Raw genomic sequence first — 21,788 nt, forward strand, 5'->3', positions numbered from 1 at the left:
TGATACACAGCTTTAATAGGAACATTTGGGAGAGGCAGAGGCAGGAGGATGTCTGTGAGGTTCAGCACAACTGGGATGATGTAAAGAGACCTGTTTTAAGAAATAAACCAAACACACATACACGCATGTGCACGCGCACATATACACACACATACACAAACACACACTTACATGGTTAGAAGACTATTCCACCAGTGTCTACCAATTTGGGGTGCTATGTATCCATGTTTAGAGTAGTCCTGTAATTCGGGTCATATTCATAGAATTGAACACAGCATTTGGTTGTTATATCAGGTATGAAATGTTAGTAGCTGTGTACTGTTGCGTTACATACTCATTGTATGAAGAAATTCTCCTCTGAAAGGTAGACTCACTCCCAGCCAGCGAGAAGTAACATCAGACACACACAAGAAACCATTATTAAAAAAAAAAAACCAAAACCTTTTTAATTCTGATTGCCAAATTATTTAAGGCAGGTATAAAAAGGAAAGCATTCAATATACATTTTACATAAAATAAACTAGATTACAGCATAAAACAAGTAACCAGGCAATGGCGTTAAAATCCTTCTCCTCTAAAATTGTATAACTGTAAACATTAAAGAAAAAAAAAAAGAGACCGAAGGGCTATTCAAGTAAGAGAGCGATCGCAGATGTCTCTGGTATGCAGGCTATTGGGTTATCTGCCATTCAAGATTATCAAAAACTGACACCTCATTATTCACAGATGCTCATTATTTCCCTATCTTAATTTTTACATTATATATACAACACAGTTTTTGTGGTTCTGGCAACCCCATGCCTTCCAAAAAGTATTTATTTCCACAATAAACAAGTACAAAGAGTGACCACGGGAACATTTTTACACTGATGCATCTTTAAGAGGAGCCACCAATTAGACATCTAAATTGTACCAAGTGTCATCATCACAGTTGGCCTTTCTGAGGGGTTTTATGGGAGAGAGATGAAGGATATGCAAGGTTCAGGCACACTGATACAGAACATTATTTATTTACAATTTAAAAGGAAAAGAGTGTAGGCAGCCTGTTGTGGCTAACACTTTCAACATGACAAATACATTTTTTTTCTCTTTTAATTTCCTTTACTGAGTGGTTTGCAACTTGGCAGCAGACCCTGTGTGTGCGAGCCTGGTTACTGTTACAAAAAAGTAAAGAATATATTTATATGTATATATATATATATGTGTATATATACAGATATGTATACGTATATATATACATATATATAAAACAGAAGTTTAATTACAGCAACATTTGTTACTCTGTGATAAAATCTGTAATTTACAAAAATGAAATGACTGGTTTTTGCCTGCCATTAAGGCATTTCAAATTAACACCATGGAACTGATGTCTATATAAAGCGCTTCCCCATGTGATCCAGTCACATGACACCGGACACTTCCGATTCTGTTATTCTCTGCAAAAGAAGAACACACCTTAGTAACCGGTTCTGTCAACAATGGAAAGGAACTACATAAAAACAGTGGGCCTGAGAGTCTGTCTTCCTTTACAGGCAATTCTGTTTCCTTCCTGGAATTCCCCGGGAAATGAAGAAACACAAAGTAACGAGCTACATTTTCAGGGGGCGGTAATTTTAGATTGATAATCTGTTTTTTTTTTTTTAATTTTTTCCCCCTCAGGACAGTTGCAGGGTAACTTAGAACACAAGAGAAACAAATACTCGCTTTAGCATTATGGTAACTCATTCCTCCTTGTGCAACGTTAATTTTAAGTATAATAAAATGAAAAGTTTTGTCCTGATCTTTTATTGTCTAGAGCTGAGAATGAAACCTAGGACCTTAGCCATTCTGGTCAACTGCTGAACCACTAAATTACCCTAGCCCCAAGAATACTGTTAACAAAGTTGTAGGGTTGGCCTTTTCTTAACCTAAGGACAATTAACCTTATCTTAGACTTAAAAAAAATCGTTTCTTTACAGACCTACATCACACTTACAGAATGGGGCTCATGGAATCAAGGTCCCGTGTGAAACATATTGTCATAGCATGTTCCCTCATTACAGTAAAATCAAACTCAGGTGTCAAGTTTCTCATCTGCAAAGCCTATTCTCTTCCTTGTTACCATTAGCCCATCTCTGCCAGAAAACTAATTCCAGGTGTCAGGAATATTTACCTTCTCTGTGCAGGAAACATTCCAGAAGCAGATGCCTGGGCAGCCACCTGCTGAGAGGCAACTAGGGCGGCGGAGGTCAAGCCTAATGGGAGGAAAACACAGGGTTTCCATGACATTGGAAAAGAGTGGACACAGGTCCAGTGGTAAAGGGCACAGAACCAGCAGCCATGATTTGTCGTTTCCCAAACACGCACGTGAATTGTTTCATGCTGCAAAGACAGACCACGAACTACTCGGTGTAGCCTATACCTGCTCCATTATTGAGTTCTTGGTGGCTTTCGAAATAGCTACTCAGAGGATAACAGCCTTCTGTCTCGCTGGCTCTGCATAGCGCTAAGTGGTTTGCATGTATTCCTGAACAGGTAACTCAAGAAAAATAATAGGTACCACCCAGCTAGCAACAGGAAGCAGAGGTCACAGTGAGTTAGAGAAGCAACATGCTATTTCGTTTAGAAAACTTTTATAAGGATTTTTATCATTGTAACACTTTCTCCAGGAACTTAAAGATGATGCATTCCAGAAAGGACATGAGATAAAGCTATAAAATTAAAAAATAAATAAATAAACCTGCCCTCTAAGTCTACATGGACTTAGAATGATGGTCTTAATCTGTAAGGCTAATGAGGGAGCAGAGACCTGAGCAGCCTCACATTAAGAAGTATTTGAATCCCATAGAAAATTGTTGAGGCAAAGAGTCATTGGAAGTGCATGCCAGTAATACTGGAGGTACAGTTCAAGGCCAACCTCAGATAGTTTTTTCCCTGGAGGTAATTTGAGACATTACAGCGACATTAAAAAACAAAAAAGGCATACTTAATTTGTTCATGTAAACCCCTTTACATCTGTGATATGTTAGAAATAGAACTCATTTCCTGTTCTCCTCACACTTGGCGATTTGGGAGATCTATCAGATCTATCTATCTATCTATCTATCTATCTATCTATCTATCTATCAAATCATGTATCTATCAGATCATTATTTGCTTTCTTTTAACATCAAGTAACAAATAAATAAAAATCCAATTCCTTTACATATCCTGCATTTGGAAGCATTTTTCAACATTGTCTTGCTAAGTACCTCAGACAGAGCAATGGCTGAATTGCCCCAGATCCTGCTCAGATCCCATGTAGAGGCCCAAATTCTCAATTTGAGTACATTTGGACTCAGGAGCTTATGCAGAAGTAATTAAGGCAAAATGAGGTCCTGAGGGCCACATACTGATTGACCTGACAGGCTTAATGTTCTTGTAGGAACAGAGTCCAGAACTCTGGCTTCCCTGCTATGTGCTATGAAGAAACATAGGAAGCCTCCTCCCCGATGCTACTAAGAAAGTCCTCACCACAAATGATTTGGTATAACCTCCATCAGGCTACAAAACTGTGACAAAAATAAAGATAGCTACCTACCCTTTCTGAGGTAATGAAAATGGGACAGGTAGGATTTGCTTGCCTTGTATCTTGTGAACAAGCTCTTTCTGCAGTTTTAGTGAAAGTGTTACATTGTGGAAAGGATGAGAAGCAGGTTTTAGCTGGGCTATAAAATGTTGGAACTGACCGTGCTGTTTACTTTCGTGGGGAAAAGTCAGTTTAAAAGGACTAGAGGTATCGGAGTACATGATTTCACCAAAGCCTCCTACCATGGTTCTGTTTTCCCTCCGATCTCCCCAACGTAGCTATCTGATCTGAGTTGTTACATTTGGTGCCCCAGACACTAGCTACCACCCTCAGTCTGTGAGGTAACATCTCCTTGTGACAATTATTAAGTGGTAGCCACTTCATGTCTCAGTAGAATACAAACACTCTTAGTTGTGTCTTCCAGGAATACTAAGAAATAAGTGTTAGGAATCATCCCTACCACTAGTGTTAGTCCAAGTTCAGTATTTTTATTTTAAAATACTGACAGGCAGTCATAGCAACTGTTTGCCCAAACAGAATGGCACCAATGTGTTGAGATCACTGACCTTGAAAAGGGTCGTATTGACCAGGGATGAGAGGGTAGCCCATGCCAACATGGGTGTGGTGGTGTGTGTGCAGGTGCCGCTGGCTGAAGGGGGAGTGGCGATCCCGTTCCCGCTCTGCCTCCCGTTCCCGCTCCCGCTCCGTGGAAGCCTTTTCCACAGGCTGAAAAGAGAAACACTCTCCTTTAATGTGCTGACATACAAACATCAGACGTATCAAAGCACCCTTTGCCCTGTACCCACAGTATTTCATTCAGGTCATTGAGTAGATACAGACTTAAAACCCTATACCAACGGAAGAAAACTTCAAAAGATAGACATTAAAAAAAAAAAAAAAAGAACTAAAGCTAACAATAGAGAACCTCTAAAGTAATCTAAATGGCACCCATATTTTCTGCAAATATTTCCCAAAATTTTTCTCAAAAGTCACTACTTAAAATGGCTGTTTAGAAACCATTTGGTGTCTTTCAGAAACAGTTTTTATATATGAAGATTTAAAGGACTTTTTGAGACTATTCGTAAAGGTTTAGTTTCTAATTATATACCTTTATACTTTGTGGAGGAAATTTCTCATGATTTTTAAAAAAGTATTCATTGTGGTCAGGCATGGAGGCACACAATGCTACAATTAATCCTACAATGCTAGAGGCAGAGGATCTCTGAGACAGAGGTTGGCTTGGTCCACAAAGGAGGACCAGGATAGCCAGGGCTATAATGAGAAACCACTGTCACATAATTATGGGCTACATTTGCTACTGTCTTAAAGGAAGCAAGTCTTTCCACTTGTATAAAAAACAAAAACAAAAACAAAACCCCTAAACTTTGATTTTTGAAAGTGTGTCTCAAAGATCAAAAAACTAACAAAATATTTATTGTGTTCCTACAGAAATACACACCCAAATCCACACAATAATATACAATGCCTATTTCTACACACATATTTTAATCACTTTATAATTCTCCTGACCGTATTCGTGAGCCCCACTTCTGTGACTTAGCTTGCCTGGATAAAAAGTCTCACAAAGGAAACTGGCATACTAAGAATTTAAGGTTTGCTTGATTGTCATTATTCCCTAAACAGTGCAGCATGGGAACTTTTGTCATAGTAGATACTTGGGAGGTAATCTGGGGATGACTAAAAATACAAAGATGAATGTAGGTTTATAGGCAAAATCTGTGCCATTTCTTTATAAAGGAGACCGGGAGTATCTTCAGGTTTAGCACTCCCAAGAGGTTCAGGAACCAATTCCCTGCATGCTCAAGGCTGGGCAGACGCAACAGGAAACCACTGCCCTGCCCACAGTCCGGATTCTTCATTTCTGAGAAGTTACCACAAATTCCAGATCTTCCACATCAGAGAGGATTAAGGACTGTGTTTCTCAAACACATTTCTCCCTTTTAGAACCTAGCTCCCCTTTCCTGCTCGAGGCTCTCACTGGAACAAAGTCTGCGTGTGTGCTGAAAGGAGAAATTATAGAAAAAGGATCCGGCTTAGATCAATCACCTTTCTAGTTTCTCGGTAGTGGTTATGTTTGCCCTGTAGTCACTTCCATTTTCCCATCTTACCCCCTTTTCTTTTCTAACCAGGAGCTATTGCGTTTCTGTGGTTTCTTTATAAACAGTATTTAGGACTGTTAGTTGCCCCTTCTCTGGGAGTGAATCTTTCACAGAGACACATTTCTTGCATTACTCTTGCGGAATGATGGGGACAGGATCATGCATCAAGGCCAGCAGGCAGCAGATGGAGCAGCCTTCACTGCTTTGCCATAAGACTCAGGCTTGCATGTGAGCTCCACATTGCGTAAGACTCAAATTTATGTCTGAATAACGATATTGGTAACAGTGCATCACGGACCCTCAGAATTGCTTCGTGTGTGCTTCTGACTGTGAGTATGCAATGTGTGAATGCCCTGGTCAACAGAAGGATCTGAAACTCTGAGCCTACTGTGGTTAGGGGGGCAGAGGGCCAGGGGTGACATCTGTCTGGTCACCGTTATTTATGACCATGCTTATGCGCAGGAGAAGCTAGACCGACTGTCTTGATTGAATTCATTTTCCCATCAACCACTGTCACATAACTGTGGGCTACATTTGCTACCCTCTTAAAAGAAACAAGTCTATCCATTTGTATAAAAAAACAAACAAATTTTGATTTTTGAAAGTTGTTTCTGAAGACACCATATTTTAGGTTTTTGGAATTGTTTTGTTTTGTTTTAATTTGTGTCTTCATTGTTGTTTCTTTTGCAGGCTAGGGATGTTGCCCTGGCACATGGTAGGCAAGCACCCTATCACGGAGCTACAACCCCATCCGTAAGAAGACATTTAGCAAAAGCTCAACTTGACAAATAGGTCAAAAGCTTGTGGCCTCTGAACTGATCAGTAACAAGGGTGGAATGAACTAGACTTCTGGTACTTCCTTTCCTAATGTTTTAACAGCGAATGTCTGACACCAAAAGCCACCATAAATTTAAATTTCTCCCTAACACATCTCCTTCTGAGTAAGCAAAGAACACACATTTTTGCAACAGAAAGTCTCCCCGTTCCCACAAAGGCTTCAAGGACATTTTCCCCCTCCTGTGTGATCACATCTTATATTTCAACATTCCATTCTTTATGTATTGGAATAGAACAGCATCCTGAAATCCCAGCTGGGTTCCTAAGCCATTTCTCTTTCAAGACTGTTCTGTTGCTGTTCTCCCTTCCCCCACCAAACATGGCCTTTTAACTACCAACAAAAGGAGGCTTACAGCAGGGGACTTGCTTCGGTATTGGTTGGCGTGATGTTGGAGTAGGTCCAGGGCTTTGGCTTCACTGGCTGTTTTTGTGCTGATGCTGGGGCTGGTATTGACTTTCTCTGCCTCTTCTCTCCCAGACATCTTCCCATAAACAGGATAATGAAATCCTGGAGAGAGATAGGCCCCTGCAGATAAACAACAAATGTCACATCATGTTAAAGGCGATATCTTAAAAACAAACAAATCATCTGGAGCATGTGAATTTGGGGTTACGAGTCAGACATCCTAAAAAAGGTTACATTAAGAATAGGGTACATGATTGTTTATCTGTGTCTAGGTTCTCTGATTTTCTTCTCTGGTTAATTCATCTTGATGAATGGAGGATGTAAACAGAATTGAGTTTATAGCTACTTCATCCATTTATGTCTCCGCTTAAGCGAAAGAAACAGTAACTATAATGATTATGACAGTAAGTGCTTAGAATATTTCCACAGGCAATAAAGTATCTGCCAGTCTAAACGTCTATAGTAAGCCATCAGGAAGTATGAAGGCTAGAGCCCGAGGACTCCTGACATTTCATTACAAAATATAAAAACCTCACATTAAGTCAGTTTCATCTTTGGGACTCTAAGCAGCATTAAAAACAAGCAAAAAACAAAGGTCACTCATGAAGTTTCTAATTTATCTCCAGTTGTTAACAGCTATCATTTGAACACAGCCTCTTCCCGCCAATGTAGTTAGAACCCACAGCACGTACCAGGGTAACTGTGCATTAGGACAGGAGAGACAGCCCGGTATGCAGGGTGGCTGGGGTCATACATCTGTGGATACGGATAAGCATGCAGGTACTGTATGTAGGACTGATGCTGACTCATGGGTGAGGACACAGCCACTCGTGTCCCCCGAGAGTCCTTCCAGTTCACAGGCGTCTTTCGATCTTCGTTCTTCAGCTTGCTTTCCTCCACGGACTGAGAATCGGGACGCTTGCCATCTTTAGGCTCCTCTTTGATGTTTGTTAAGGACACAGGAAGGCTGGGCGTGCCACTCTCTTTGTTGGGAGTCTTCCTTGGACTGTCCTCTTTTAGCTTCTTTTCTCGGTCAAGTTCTTCTGGCTTTTGTTGGTCCAGATACTTGGGCTGGTACACATAGTGATGCCACGTCCTTGACTCCGGATCCTGGTTTGAAAATAAAGATCTGTCTTAAAATGGCATTGTTCACAAAGCAAATTCATCCATTTCCATGACAGCAGTGTTTACTGTTATTTCATTCTATGTGAACACGTACTGTTCAGCCTACTCTGAAGAAAAAAAAAAAAAACCAAAAACCAACCAAACAAACAAACAATGTCTGAGGTAGGCTTTAGCATCAATCCTTGCACCACAGGCTAAACCAACGCTTTTACAGTTCAGCCAACATCGAGGTCACAACACGGCAGCCGGGATGAAGAGCCTTAGATACTAACATCCTCAGAGATATTTAATTCAGTCTACATTTTCCTTTTCTTATCTCTCACAGGTAAGCGGGATTTTGAAAACTCTACCTCAAGCTGCCAGTAAAAATTTTAAGCAATGACTACAGTTATTAACATCAATTAGGCAAAAGTAAACTCTTGGTTTCCTAGTGCATTTTCTTCACTGACTACAGCTGAAGATCTCACTATGCTGGCTCGCTTCTCATTAATATGCTAACGCCTTAATCAAACCCCCAAATATCAAACTAATGGCATACATTATGATTTACTTACTAGAAAACAAACCCATCCATAGGCCCTTTTAAATTGTCTTGTTCTACTGTACCCCAGGAACCAACCCTGATTTAGAGCTATGGAGGGCGTGGGACTGAGGACTCAAACGCCCTTTGTCACTCAGCACACCCATGGTGTAAGTCCACTGAGGGTTCAGGTCTTGACAGAGAATTTGAAGATGGCCCTCAATCCCGGCGTTGGCCGGAAATACACAGCATTTAAGAACTCTTGCTCTGACTCACTAGGGGGCAAACACCGGCATGCAGTAAAGCTGAGGTGTCGGTTCTGGGGAATACCAGAATTTTGCCCACAGGGCAGCAGTGAGTAAGGGTGGCAGAACAATCGATGCGTATGGTTTTATGGTGACTGCACTTCAAGTGTACTCAGCCTGGCTGGAGGACTGTCACTCTTGAGAACTGTCACATCCAGCTCCTGATTTCTTGTAAAGCCACAGCTCAAGAGTTCTACTTTGGGTTCTAAACATAAAACAGAAACCCAGACATCTCGGACCTCTCTGTGAGAGATGTAGGGTGCTCAAACTTCATTAGATTAAATAATGAATGGGAAGTGGGAACTCAGTGACCTGGGTTTAAAAATCTTAGACACTGACAGAAAAAAAAAGTATTTCAGAGACAGGACATGAAATCTCAGAGAAACTTCAGAGGCCCTTTAGTGAAATGCCTTTGACTGACAAAGAAATTACTCTTCAGAGTAACCTTAGGTCACACCCAGCTGCAGGGCGCATGCCCAGCGTTCCTTCAGCTGCACACCGTGGCGTTGGTGAGCAATGTACTGTTTAGAGTTGTATAGGAACTCCCAAGGATCTTTAAGAATATTTCTTAAGGGAAGAGGAAAACCCCCTGACGAAGGTGTTTGGATGTCTAGCAAGATCAAGCCCAAGACATGTGCACGACTCCGACTGCTCCCTGTCTGTGGGGGCCACACTCCACAATCTTACTTGTTTAAATCTCGAGGCTGGGTCTACACCTGTCTGCTTCATAGAGTCCATGACAGACTTCATTTCTACAGCCTCCTTAATAAGCTGGTGGTTTTCCATTTGCTTAGCTTTGAAGCTGTCGGCCTGAAGCTGCTGCTGGTGACTGGAGAGAAGCTGGGATTTACCTGTCTCCTCAGTTTTATTAGGCACTGATGGCCCTACTTTAGAATGGTTTTTGTTAGGCTCCGGGGTAGAGGGAGCCTTAGAGACAGTGGCTGATGGTATGTTTTTCTGTTTACTGTCTTCCTTGCCCAGCTCTTTCAAGGGGAGTTCAGCCTTTCTTTCACAGTCTCCTCTCCCACTCTGGGCCAGTTTCTGCTCTGCCAGCCTCTGGTCCTCATAGTACTTCTCGTACTGCTGTCTGTAGGCAGGGCTGGTGGCCATCAGAGATTTCTGGTCCATATAGAGCCCGTAGGCATACTGGCCGTAGTAGAGGGACTGCGCCAGGGCGGGGTGTCTCTGCGTGATGACTGACTGGTGCTGAGGCTGCAGGGATGCTGACGGATGCTCTGCTTTCTTGGACTCCAGCTGCTCCGCCTTGTCCTTCTTCTCTGCGTCTTCCTCTGACTCCTTCTTGATCTTCATGCCCTGCGCACTCCCACCGTTCCCAGCTGCCGGGGCACCAACCTGTCCAGGGTGCATGTAACTTGGAGAATAGTAAGGCTCGTAGCCATGGTAATAGGGAGAATGGGACTCTTTCAGCTGAGATGGTTGTGCTGAAGTTTGAGGATGCCCTTTCACAACACCATCTTTGTTAGAAAAGGTCTCTGATGGGGAACTGGCCTTTGACCTCATGCCCTCTGACCTGCTGTCAGAACCGCCATCATCTGCAGCATCTGATATGTCCGAATAGGCTGGGCTGCTGGTCTTAGCTGCTGCACTTTCAGCCCCATTCTGTGTCAACACGTGCAGTGGTGCCATGGGTGCTTGCCCATTCACCAGGGTACTGCATTCCATGCGTGAGGCACTCCCGATGGAAGGGCTGGGAGCATTGTCCGTGAACGTGTAAACCTTATCGGCCTCGGCTTTGATGCTGGCCATGCGGCTCTCCTGAGACTCTGACAATCCGTTGGCCAGCCCTTCACTCTTACCGAGATGGTCCTTTAAAAAATGCCCAGACAAATCCTTGCTAGCCACCTTGGCATCCTCCAGCTTCCCCAGCTTAGAATCCATTTTGGGACCTCCAGTGTCTTTCCCTTCTTTGTCCTTCAGCTTTCGCTTCTCCTTTTTCTTTCTGTCTTTGAGTGACACCAGAGCTGGGTTCACGGTGATGGGCTCCCCCATAATTGTGGGCTTTGGTTGAATAGGTTTCAATGGAGGGCTCTTTGGTGTAGCCTGGACCACAGTGGTTGTGAGGGAGGGCAGTCCAGGTATGGTCCCCGTGGTGGTGGATGTGAAGGCTGCTGTCGGTATAGCAATCAGCTGTGGAGGCGTAGGGGCGGGGGCGGGGGCAATGGGTCGGGCACTTTTCAGTTTAGAGAGGTTTTTATCCATTTTGCAATTGTTTGCTTTTTTGCCCTTTTCTTTATCCCCCAAACTTTTCTTGTCAATCAGTCCCTCCGCTTCCAGTTTGGGCATTTCCGCAGCTAGACTGCCGTCTGCTGCTGAACAAATGTCTACGGTGGCTGTCATGTTGGAGATGACCGGAAGGTTGCTCAGTTCATTGTTAAGGCCCCTCTTCTTGCCAGAATTCTTCCCAGTTTTTGAACCTATAATAGGACCTGGGCCATTGCTCACATGCTCTCTCTTTCCCTTGGGTGTCCCAGGGGGGTTCCCAGCCCCGGGGGACCCAGGTGCCTTCACCTGGTCATAAGATGACACACTTGTGCTTGGCTCGTTGCAATCAAGGGCCACGTTACTCAAGGCTTCTTCACAGTCTGAGATCTTGTCCTCGCTATCAGGCTCGAACTCTAGCTTGTTTTCTGGGTCTAAGTGCGCATGTGCCTGGTGGTACCTCAGGCCGTTTATGTGCTTGTACTTTTTGTTGCAGTTTGGGTGGGGACAGTCAATTAACACTGGAGAGGAGCAGCCTTGGTCCAAAAAAGTAGTCTCTGGCTTCCCCTGAGGGGTGGTAGGGGTGCTTCTGGAATTCGTGCGCACTCTCTTCCCGGGCTTACTGTCCTCAGAGCTCGAGTTCAGATCCAGCTCCATTGGGGGCTTGTTCTTCCTTTTGTTGGTTGAGGAAGGGCTGGCTTTTACGTCCTCTGCAGCACAGTTTGGGGGTGTTCTTCGTCCGCTGGCGTTGAGGCTGCCACGCCTCCCTTTCCCATTGGCTCCCCCTCTGTTCTTGCTCTGCAGCCCTCTGGACTCTGTGAAGCTGACCTCGGCACCGGGGGCAGCCGCAGCGGATCTCGCTCTCTTTCCTCTGCCCCGGCCCCCTCGCATCTCCAGGTCACTTGTCGGTGATTCGCAAAACCTAGAGAAGCAAGTAACGGGTGTCATAATGAGCATCTCCGAAAGAGACAGGTAGGCTCTCAGGGAACAAGGTAGCAAAGAGCACCCATTGCCTTGGCAGCTTGATGGTGAGGTGCAGTCAAGGGAAGGACAGTCTCTGTTTGTACTGATACAACAGCCCACCTTGAGAATTATATTCACCCACAGAGAATCAAAGGAAAGCAGCTCAAAGAGCTGGCTTTCAATCAGTTCAAATTCCCATTTAAAAGGAAAAAAAAAAGGAGAAGAAGAAAACAAAGGAGAGAGGGAAGTGAGAGGATGAGAGATCTGATAGAAAAGAGAGCTAGCATCTGGGTTTTACTGGCTCAGGGCTGAATGGCTCATTTCTCCTTTGCCTGGTTTCAATTACAGGAAGAGTTTTATATATTATTAATTTCTTTCTATGGTTTCCATGCAGAAACGGGAAGGGAGGAGCAGAGGAAGGAGCAAGGAAAAAAGGCACCTACCTGGGAGGGGCCCAGTCATGCTTGGTGCAGTCTAGGAGGGTCCCCACGTACGTTTTGTTCCTCCACGTGACATTGACCACTAGGACACCTGGAGGGGAGAGCGGAGGAGGGTCAATGGGGTCACATTTATCACTTATTACTTGATTTCCACTTCATTCATTGATATTATTTTTACCAGCCAAGTTCTATTCTCACTTGGCTTTCAAAAGCTGCGGTTTGCAACCTTCCTCTTTCTGGTTTCAGTGACCTCAAGTTAAAACCCACAGGAAATATGCCCCTCCCCCTCTGTGTGTGTGTGTTTGTGCGTGCGTGCACGCTCGCGCACGCACGCTCAGGAGTGTGGGGCAAAGGGTGAGAGTGTGTGAGGGTGTGATCAAGATATTGCTGACAGAAGGAAATGGTTTTTGCCTTGTCCTGCTGTAAAACAGTAACATTCACCTCTTAATTTTTCTATTATTACACATAATTGCTTTCGTTTGGCAGGCAGCCAACATAAACTAAGCCCGAGTTACCAGTGCTTAAGCCAGAGGATGACTAAAAGGAATCTGGTTTCCAATTCAATCATATAAAACAATGCTAACTTTTTTTTATTAAGAGGGAAAAAAAGCCTTGCAGATACGTAAAAATAGGCACGGAGGAATGAGTGGGGCCTTGGGGCAGCTGGGATTTCTTCTTGACCCGCCCCTCCTTGCCTGTGTGAGACAATAATCAACCTCAGAGAGGGCTCTGTGTCAATGCTTGGTCTCGTCTCAGAGGCTCTTAAAATAGCTCTCTTAAGAAAATAAATGTGCACAATACATCTGCTCTTGGGGTTATCTTCAGTCAACTTTGGTAAGCATTTGCTACAGAGGATTAGAGAACTCAAAAAAAAAAAAAATCAACACACGTGTTTCCTTCCAGCTACCCTGCTTTTTCCTCTGCTGCTCTGCAGACAGACACTTTAATTGAGAGCTGCATCTGTGAATTACTAAACTTAAGTGCGCTTAGTATGCCAAATGTCACTGGGAAACAACATCTAACACGAGGCTGGTTCTCTTGGGGAAAAGTGCCATTTAAAACAAAACAAAACAAAACAAAAAAAATCACATCCTTCAAGCATATTTGTAAAGAAACTATGTTCGGAGACGTACAAAAGAGTAGGGTAAATAAATGAAACATTTTTAAGGGAGCCTTTGTTTCTTTTAGTGCCTACACTTCCGCCCTCGGAGACCGTTCCTCCAAGTCTTTCCTGGGAGGCTTGCTCTCTTATAACTATCTGCCATTTTAGGAACCACATAAAGCTACGGGACTCTCTTTACTGGGGAATCTTTAAATAGAAGATAAAATATCTGAATGATCAGGGCTCAACTACTGGATAATGGAAAATTTTCTCCCCAAAATCTCAAAAGGAGATTCTTAAATTGTTTTCCATATGGTCGGGATTGTATTAGTTATATAGCAGCTAAATTTATTCACTATAAATTCCACCTACTATTGTAGCAATAGCCTAGCTGGGGGTGGGGAGGGGAGCTAGGAAGAATCGCCTCAAATCATGCTTGATTCCTTTGTGATTCTCCCATAGGGGGTGGGGGTGGAGTTTAACCATTGAGTATGGAAAAAAAAAATCCCACTGCAATGAGAATCAATGGTAATTAGGCATTCGGTCAAAAACTGCACAAGACAGAACAATCGGAAAGGAGTCTTTATGAGCACGTCCCTTCAGGAAAGAGGGGTGGGGCATGGAAGAGAGGGGCAGACTGGGCTGGCTTTCTCATCATCTGCTCTCTGGGGCACTGTGTGTGGTGTCAGAGACCTCTGCAGCTGCTTAAAATTCTTTAGCATGTCAGCTATATTTACAGTGCAGGAATGTATCTGTATTGCCAGAAGGTTACTGCATTTTAGCTTCAGAGGCAATAGGCTGAAATCACTCCGTTCCAGAGTCCCTGATGTAGCACAAATGTATAATTAAAATTGCTTGAAAGGAAACATGAAAGAAACAACAAACCCTCCATTCTTGCAGTAATAAAATTAAAAACAGGAAAAGTCTGCACAGACACTTAACATTTGTCTGCAGTGAAAGGCTTTTGTTACTGCTTTTCCCCAAAGGGTTTCGCGTTTCCAGCAAATGCGGGCTGCCGATTGGCCCGTGCCTGCAGCGAACGCTTGCGTCTGATTGGCTGGCCTGATGCAGCCCGAACACAGGAAGACAAGGCAAGGAGAAAGGGCTGGGCAAGGGGAAGGATGCTCCCCATGGCGGGGAAGCAGAAGCGTTGCCAGAGCCCCTCACCAAAGCCCTGGAAGCTGGAAGCAGGCTCCCCATCCCCGCCCCCACAATGATCCCTACCATACAGCCAAGAGGCCAAGCACGCAGTACCCAAATCTGCGGCCTCAAGCCAGGCGAGGGTAATTGGGCCAGAGAAAAGGAAGGGACCTAACAACACAGGCCATCAATCAGTGGTTATCTTGGGCCGCAGGTTGAAACGGTCACAAAGGATGAACTGCAGTTGCAACTTCCTCATGAAAACAGTTCACATCTGCTACTGCCTAGAAGCCACGTGGGCCACGTTGTTGTCTGTACCAAGAGTAGTACAATTCTGTAAAGAAAAGCCTACTTTGAACTCCAGGAAGCCTAAGTAAGTCACCCTAGGTTTTTTCCCCCCTTAAAAGCAGTCTGTATTTAAAATGCTCAAAACAAATGCTCCACTCCCAGGGAGAGTTGTTGTTCAAATAGTCTTCTCAAGCAGTGCTAATTAGATTCATGGGCCTGTGGTGTACAAGGCTCTTTACGGTGCCACCATAGACAGTTGTGGCTCTGTGTTGGAGGAGAGGTTAAACAATGTTCCTCTAGGAACTGCAATGCACTGCTGTTATTGTTGTTGTTTTGGGTCTCTGTTGGCGTCGTTTTGTTTTGGGGGGGATAGGAGACCTACATTTAGAAAACATGCCATTCTGAAGGTCCAAATAAGAGGTTTAACTCTGAAATGTGGAAAATGATGGCGATGATGGCACAGACATTTATTTCTAGGGAGAGAAAAATGGATCTTTGTGAGCTGGAAGCTAGCCTGGTCTACATAGCAAGTTGCCAGCCTGATCTACATACCAAGTTCCAAGCCAGTTAGGGCTGCATCGTGAGACCCTCTCTCAATCAATAAGTCAAGCATATATATTATTTTGGTGAAATTACAAATTTCAGACGTTTTGTAACCTAAGCCCATACAGAGCATATAACTCACTAAAGGCACAGTGAGTGATAAAGATCCAATGAGAGTTAGGGCTCAGAAAAGTACAGGTGTGGAGTTTATAACCCCGGGCTTAAAGTTATGTTTCTCTCTAAACAAATTACACTGGCACATGCATTAGCTCCCCAAAGATTTGCCTTTCTAAGCACATGTGCTCTCCTGGATGCCCTGCCTGTGAGTTAGGAGGTTGTGAGGCGGTGAGACTCTCTGCAAGCCCTTTTTATGCTTATAGCAAGTATCTCACTGGGTTTGTTGTCCTTCCCCTTCCACCCAAGGGCTATTTGAAAAATACCTGCGGTATATTACTGTTAATCCTGGGCAAGTAGAACCAAGTGTATGAGGATAGATTGGGAGGCTCACCCCATAGGATTTTCTTCTTTATATTGTTGATACTGGTCCCATATGACTGGAATACACACAAGCGCGCATGCGCGCGCGCGCACACACACACACACACACACACACACACACACACACACACACACACACACACTGAAGTTGCAAGTTGCATACAAATTTATGTTCTATTTCCTATTCAGGCCCATCAGGATTGGCTATATCTATTGGGTCTTTATTAAATTACCTACTTGGCGTTACTCAATCATATTTTGTTGGAAACCCTGTACAGCTTCTGTACTTAAAGAGTCTACAGTCTTACAATCAATATAGACATGCATCACGATCCAGAAATAGAAGCATTGTTTTGCATGTCGCCTGTGCTTACAGAGTGGGCTCTTTGTTAGACTAGACTAGTCTCACACATTAGATTAGGCTCTAATCATTAAAGCCTGGGTGTGATGCCTTTGGTTCGTGCCCTCTCCTCACACTTTGCTCATAAATATGTCTTAGACCAGCAAGATCGAAGACCAATATTCTTGAACCTGACCTCATATCGCTGCAGACATACATATGTCAGGAATCTGGATTAATGACATATAAATTTATAAATGATGATACAAAGTAAAGTCAAAAGCTCTCTGTGTTAACTAAGAGGACCAGGATAGGGAAGAACCTCAGATATATAATAGCTAAAAGATTGGATGAAGATGCCAATACTGGCCAAAGTTTCAACGTGTGCCTGTGTGCACCCATGTGTCCCCTTTCCTGCAATCTTATCACCTAGAAGACACTATCAGCACTTGCTCAAGGTCTTAGATACCATCCTGCCATTGTGTGTGTGTGTGTGTGTGTGTGTGTGTGTATTCCCTTGATTTACAGCAGAGTGCCATGCTCCTGTTTCTACTGTCTGAAACCCCAAAGAAACATCCCATTCATCCTCTGCCAAAAGGCCTTGTTTCCTGGCAGAATAATAACTTATCATTATTTCCCCTCCAGGTCACACCTTTTGTCCCTCCAGCCCAAGTTTCTCCAGCCTTTTCTTAAGCAGTACTGTAAAACAAGCATTTATCACATTGTATGCATCTGTCTGTCTGTTTGTGATTGCACACCGTGGCACACATTCAGAGGTCAGGGAAAAAACTTCTGAGAGTCAGTTCTTTCTTTCCACCATGTGGATCTGGGAGATCAAATTCATGTCATCAGGCTTGACTGCAGGCTCCCTGACACATTCTGCCATCTTGCTGGCTGGTCCTCACATCACACTTAACTCCCCTAAAGAGGGCTTGAGTGCCTACACAGAATTCCTCAGGGAGAACTGAAGTTCCTAATAAATCAGGACATACTCCTGTGATAGCGTCTATCCATCTGCAGACACATACTGTCTTACCCCGTAAATCCGTTCTCTCCTGGGACACTGACTGGACTCCATGTTGTCTCCACCATGATAGATGTTCACTAGCATCTATCTAGCTATTCCCTTTTAACTTGGTTTATAGATGGATTCTCTCTGCCTGTCTACCTGGGGCTGTGATTACCCTCTACTGAAGGAGAGAGCGTGAAAGGGCGCACACAGTTCTTAAGAACTTCTAGGATACAATCCCGCAGTCTACTTTTCTTTCTGTTGGCCTGGAATAGGAAAGACCAAAGGGACCTTGAAGGCTACAAGTTCAAGGCAGCAAAGTCTCCCTCGAAGAAAGTATTCCACTCACTAGGAGTTCTCAGTCCTTAGGTGAGAAACTCATACCATGTTTGAATATGGCTGAGGACGGGTGTCATATCCTGAGAGGATGTTCCTTTAACATTTCCCTCCATTCACGTGCATGCTGACCTGGTCTCCTCCAACAATACAGTCCTCCTTTGTTATTGGTATGCTGTGTGCATACAGAGCCCTGAGGAGAAGTGCTGCACCTTAAGTGGAAGCTCACTGAACATCTTGGGACCAATAAGACTCTGAACAGAACCCTGACTTTTGAGGTCTCACTCCTACCATACGTTTCCAATAAGGGTAACCTCCCACTAGCTTATGGAAGACAGTCTTTCTCTGTGGCGAGATTCTGCTCCACTGCGGTTAGATATGTGGCTTATGAATTATTACTCCTTGTATTTGTGAAGCTGTTTCCTCAAGAACTGGGCAAAGGCTGATAGCCCAGTGGCTTTGCATAAATCTGTTTATGTTACAGTTTAAAGACTGAGTCTTCAAAGAGTCTCCATCCTCAGGACCAAGAACGTTGGCAGGCATCACAGATGCCAAATTAGGAACCCCACAGTTTTCCTGAACTCCTCTTCAGTCTGCCACATCTGGATAGACTTGGTGTGCACTCAGGCAGAAAATGCAAGCCTCGTTCTAATAACTCCAGGTTGTAAGCCATTTGTGCTGTGGTCCCCCCGCCCCCTCTATGGTGACACTTTATTTTTTTTCAAGAGAAACATCAATGATAACAGAAATGCCACTATTTCAGAGTGGGGGTTACCCCTACATTGTCCTAGTGTGACCACTGTGCAGGGTGGGGCTTATCTCGTTCCTTTGTGCAGAACTTCGCTCTACAGCACTTCTCTGGCTTTGTTCTGTTGAGTGTTGTCCTGGTGCTTTTTCAGAGCGGAAGCTGATACAGAGCCTTTATTCACGGGTCAGGCTTCAGACCCATTCAGCCTTCAGCTAGATTCTCTTTCCGAAGACAAAGCTTCTCATTTTGTGTGTGTGTGTGTGTGTGTGTGTGTGTGTGTGTGTGTGTGTGTCTGTGTGTGTGAAATGTTTAAATTTACAACTAAGTTTGACCATAAAATACATGCCAGCCAAAGAGCAAAAAGATTTTCCTATTATGGACACCAAGGATGCACGTATAGTGTATCAGGGTAAGAAAAGTCAATGTTGTCACATGACCATGCAATAATGGGTTTTTTTGTTGTTGTTGCTGCTGCTGCTGTTTCCCCCCTCTTTTTCTTTTCTTTTTCTTCTTCTTTTTTAAAAAGAGCCCGACTGCTGGGCTGAATGTTTGAAGAGTCACTTTAACCACATCCTGCAATCAAACCATCTGGAACACAGTTCTGCGATTAGTCACCCTGAACATTGGCTTTATCTGAACAAATAATGTATGGCAATGGAGCTTGCGAGATAGGGCAGGGCTGACAAAAGGAAGGATAATGAAATACTTTATGCCCCAGTGTGCCGCCACCCCAGTCATAAAGCCCACAGACACGCTGTTCTGGCCTTAACTTACTACCTTGTGAAAGCACAGAGGGCGTAACGATTAAAGGACAGAAGGACTGGAGCTTGCTGGTGAGTCTCTGTTGACGGCTGGAATACACTGGAACCGTTCTACCTTTGTTAATTATAACCTCTATATGACGGTCCAGCATTCCATTTTGTTGCTATTCCCAGGGCATGAGGTGCTGGTTTCATTCATGGCACACTAGTTTGGGCTGCTTGCCAGGGGCTAATGTTCATATCTAGACATTTGTTTGAGCTTGTCTAAACACCACCATAAGCAAGAAGGGAAAAACTCAAAAAGTAAGGCTCTAATCTACCGTTTAGAAGACAAATAGTCTCAATGCTCTTTTTTGTTTCCCCCCAATACTTGAGCATCCACATATAATCTATGTAGCTCTTTTTTGTTTCAATCTGGAAGGATGTCCTTTCTACGAATATACTTTAATAAGTCTTTAATAAAGAACACACACGCACACATACACGCACAATCCCACTGCCAGAGAAGCCTTGTTTCCCCATGGGCCTTATGGTTTAATACACAGAAGAACACAGAACCACTTCCATCTCTGTCACCGCCCCTGCAGCCTTTGTTCCGAGGTCTGATGAGCTGTATTGATTTGGGAAAATCATTCAGCTTCTTGGAAAACTAGACTCTCACTTATTCACTGCCATCTATTTCTTTCCCATGAAGACAGGTGGTCAATATCCAGCTGACTGGTCAGCTAAAGGAAGCTCCTGCTGGTTTTCTTTTCCTTGCTTTCCCCAGTAACGATACCTTCTCCCATGTCTACAAATTACAATGGCCTATTAAGAAGTCTACTGGCAAAGAACAGGGAGTAGGAATGAGGCTTTTGATAGCCATAATCAGAAACACTAAAAGGCTATTCTATGTGTTTGCTGCCTGTGAAGATAGGGATAAAATGTCCTTTAGCCAAAAATCATCGATGTAGAAGGATGAACGAACATCACAATAGCCTAAGACACAACTTCTAAGGAATGCTGGGACAATGGGTGGGCATGCTAGCACATGATCACAATCCTAGTATTTAGGAGATAGTAGCAAAATCAAGAGTTCAAGGCCAGCCTAGAAAAGAACGTGTTCAAGGTCAGGCTGAGATATAAGAGTGTCTAAAAACAAAACCATTTCCTGACCGGTCATTAGAGATAAATTCCTGTTGATTGCAAGAGCCTGGAGGACCTATGTTGTGCAAGTTTCCTACCTACAAAATGTCAAAGGTTTTCAAATAGGCTTCAAATGTCATGAAAGTGCCATGGAAGAAAGTACCACGTGGATACCTTTAGAAAGTAGCTTTATGAATGATCGGTAACAAACGCATTTGCCTTTATGATAAGCAGAGATAGACACCCTAAAGTAGCATTCATGGCTTTCGAATATATTCTCTATATAGACAGCATTCATACCAGTAAGTACCCTTATTGCTGGCAAACTCCTATAACAGTTTCTGGCTCTAAAGTGTCCAGAGTCCTTTCTTAGAGACACACTGGAAAGCAAGTCTGAGATGACAGTGCCAGAACAGGGAAGAGGACATCTCTCCGGGGAGCTTCCACAACAAGGCAACAAGCCAGAGAGACACTTCACTGGGCACTGTGCCAACCCCTGCAGGTCATGGCCCACCAAGGCTCAGTCAACACACAGTGGGAAGGAAAGGACAAGGAGGCACAGGGGATGTGGGGGTTGAGGGAATCTTCTGAGGCAAACATTTGAAGTAATCTAAATGCATAAACAGGACAAGCAAATGCTATACCGTGAGTACAATGTGTCTGTATATATTTGCACAAAGAGGCTTCACTTCTGATTTTTTACTATGCTTTCCAGTAAGTAGCTGCTTCCCTGGAGGCTTGACATCATGGAGGCCAAAGCCATTCTTACTTCCGATATCTAATAATGCACTTGGGCTTTGCAGGCATTCTTTGGTTCATGCAAAATCTGAATTGCCACGATGGACACTTCCAATGCAGATTTCTTACACCCTTTGAGGCAGTTCGCTTACTCATTAGAGAAGGCCTTCTTACCCCTCCCACCTGGGAAGGCATGAATCCACTCCTTTAAATAAAGCCATTCAAGAGTGTGAGAAAGGCATTTTATAAATGTTTGTTGAATCAGGCTTACTAAGAACTCCAGCAATATCGTCTCCTAAGAGTCACTCCTCTCTTAAGAATGTTATTTCAAGACACAGCTATGTGCAAGTGGCCCTGGGCACACAGGCACACGGCCAAGGTGTCCCAGAGCAAAACCAACAGAGACTCCAAAAGATACAGCCTATGAAATCAGTACTCCCACAGTTCCCTGCACTTCCTGTGCCTCTTTTGCATCAACAACTCCTCCTTAGCCAAGCTCTTCGTGTTGTCATGGCTTCAGCTGGGAAACGGGCAAAGTGAGCAGCCGGTGAAGATGGGAACAGTTACTCTAGGCGAAAAGGGCTCTTCAAGATCAGTCCCTCAGAAGAGCATATTCAACACCCAGAGTAGAGGCGTTCACATGCTGTCAATATGGAATCCCGTAGCAGACAGCTTTC

At 43.8% G+C, this 21,788-nt stretch overlaps 1 protein-coding gene across 8 annotated transcripts in view; it reads right to left on the bottom strand.

Moving 5' to 3' along the window:
* Nucleotides 1–420: 420 nt before the first annotated feature.
* The window catches only part of Zfp608 (zinc finger protein 608), a 107,479-nt gene continuing 86,111 nt past the window's right edge, over nt 421–21,788 (bottom strand). For 4 of the 8 annotated variants that reach the window (XM_087592716.1, XM_087592719.1, XM_087592718.1 and 1 more), the window contains 7 exons: nt 12,487–12,574; nt 9,548–12,002; nt 7,603–8,020; nt 6,858–7,030; nt 4,114–4,273; nt 2,153–2,234; nt 421–1,436 (listed from right to left, as the gene is read on the bottom strand). In XM_087592716.1, coding sequence (XP_087448842.1) covers nt 1,430–1,436; nt 2,153–2,234; nt 4,114–4,273; nt 6,858–7,030; nt 7,603–8,020; nt 9,548–12,002; nt 12,487–12,574 — 3,383 coding nt within the window. In that variant the 3' untranslated portion in view covers nt 421–1,429. 8 annotated transcript variants of the gene reach the window in all.

This window comes from Rattus norvegicus, chromosome 18 (genome assembly GCF_021556685.1).
Source record: "Rattus norvegicus strain SHRSP/BbbUtx chromosome 18, alternate assembly SHRSP_T2T, whole genome shotgun sequence".
NCBI classification, from domain to species: domain Eukaryota; kingdom Metazoa; phylum Chordata; class Mammalia; order Rodentia; family Muridae; genus Rattus; species Rattus norvegicus.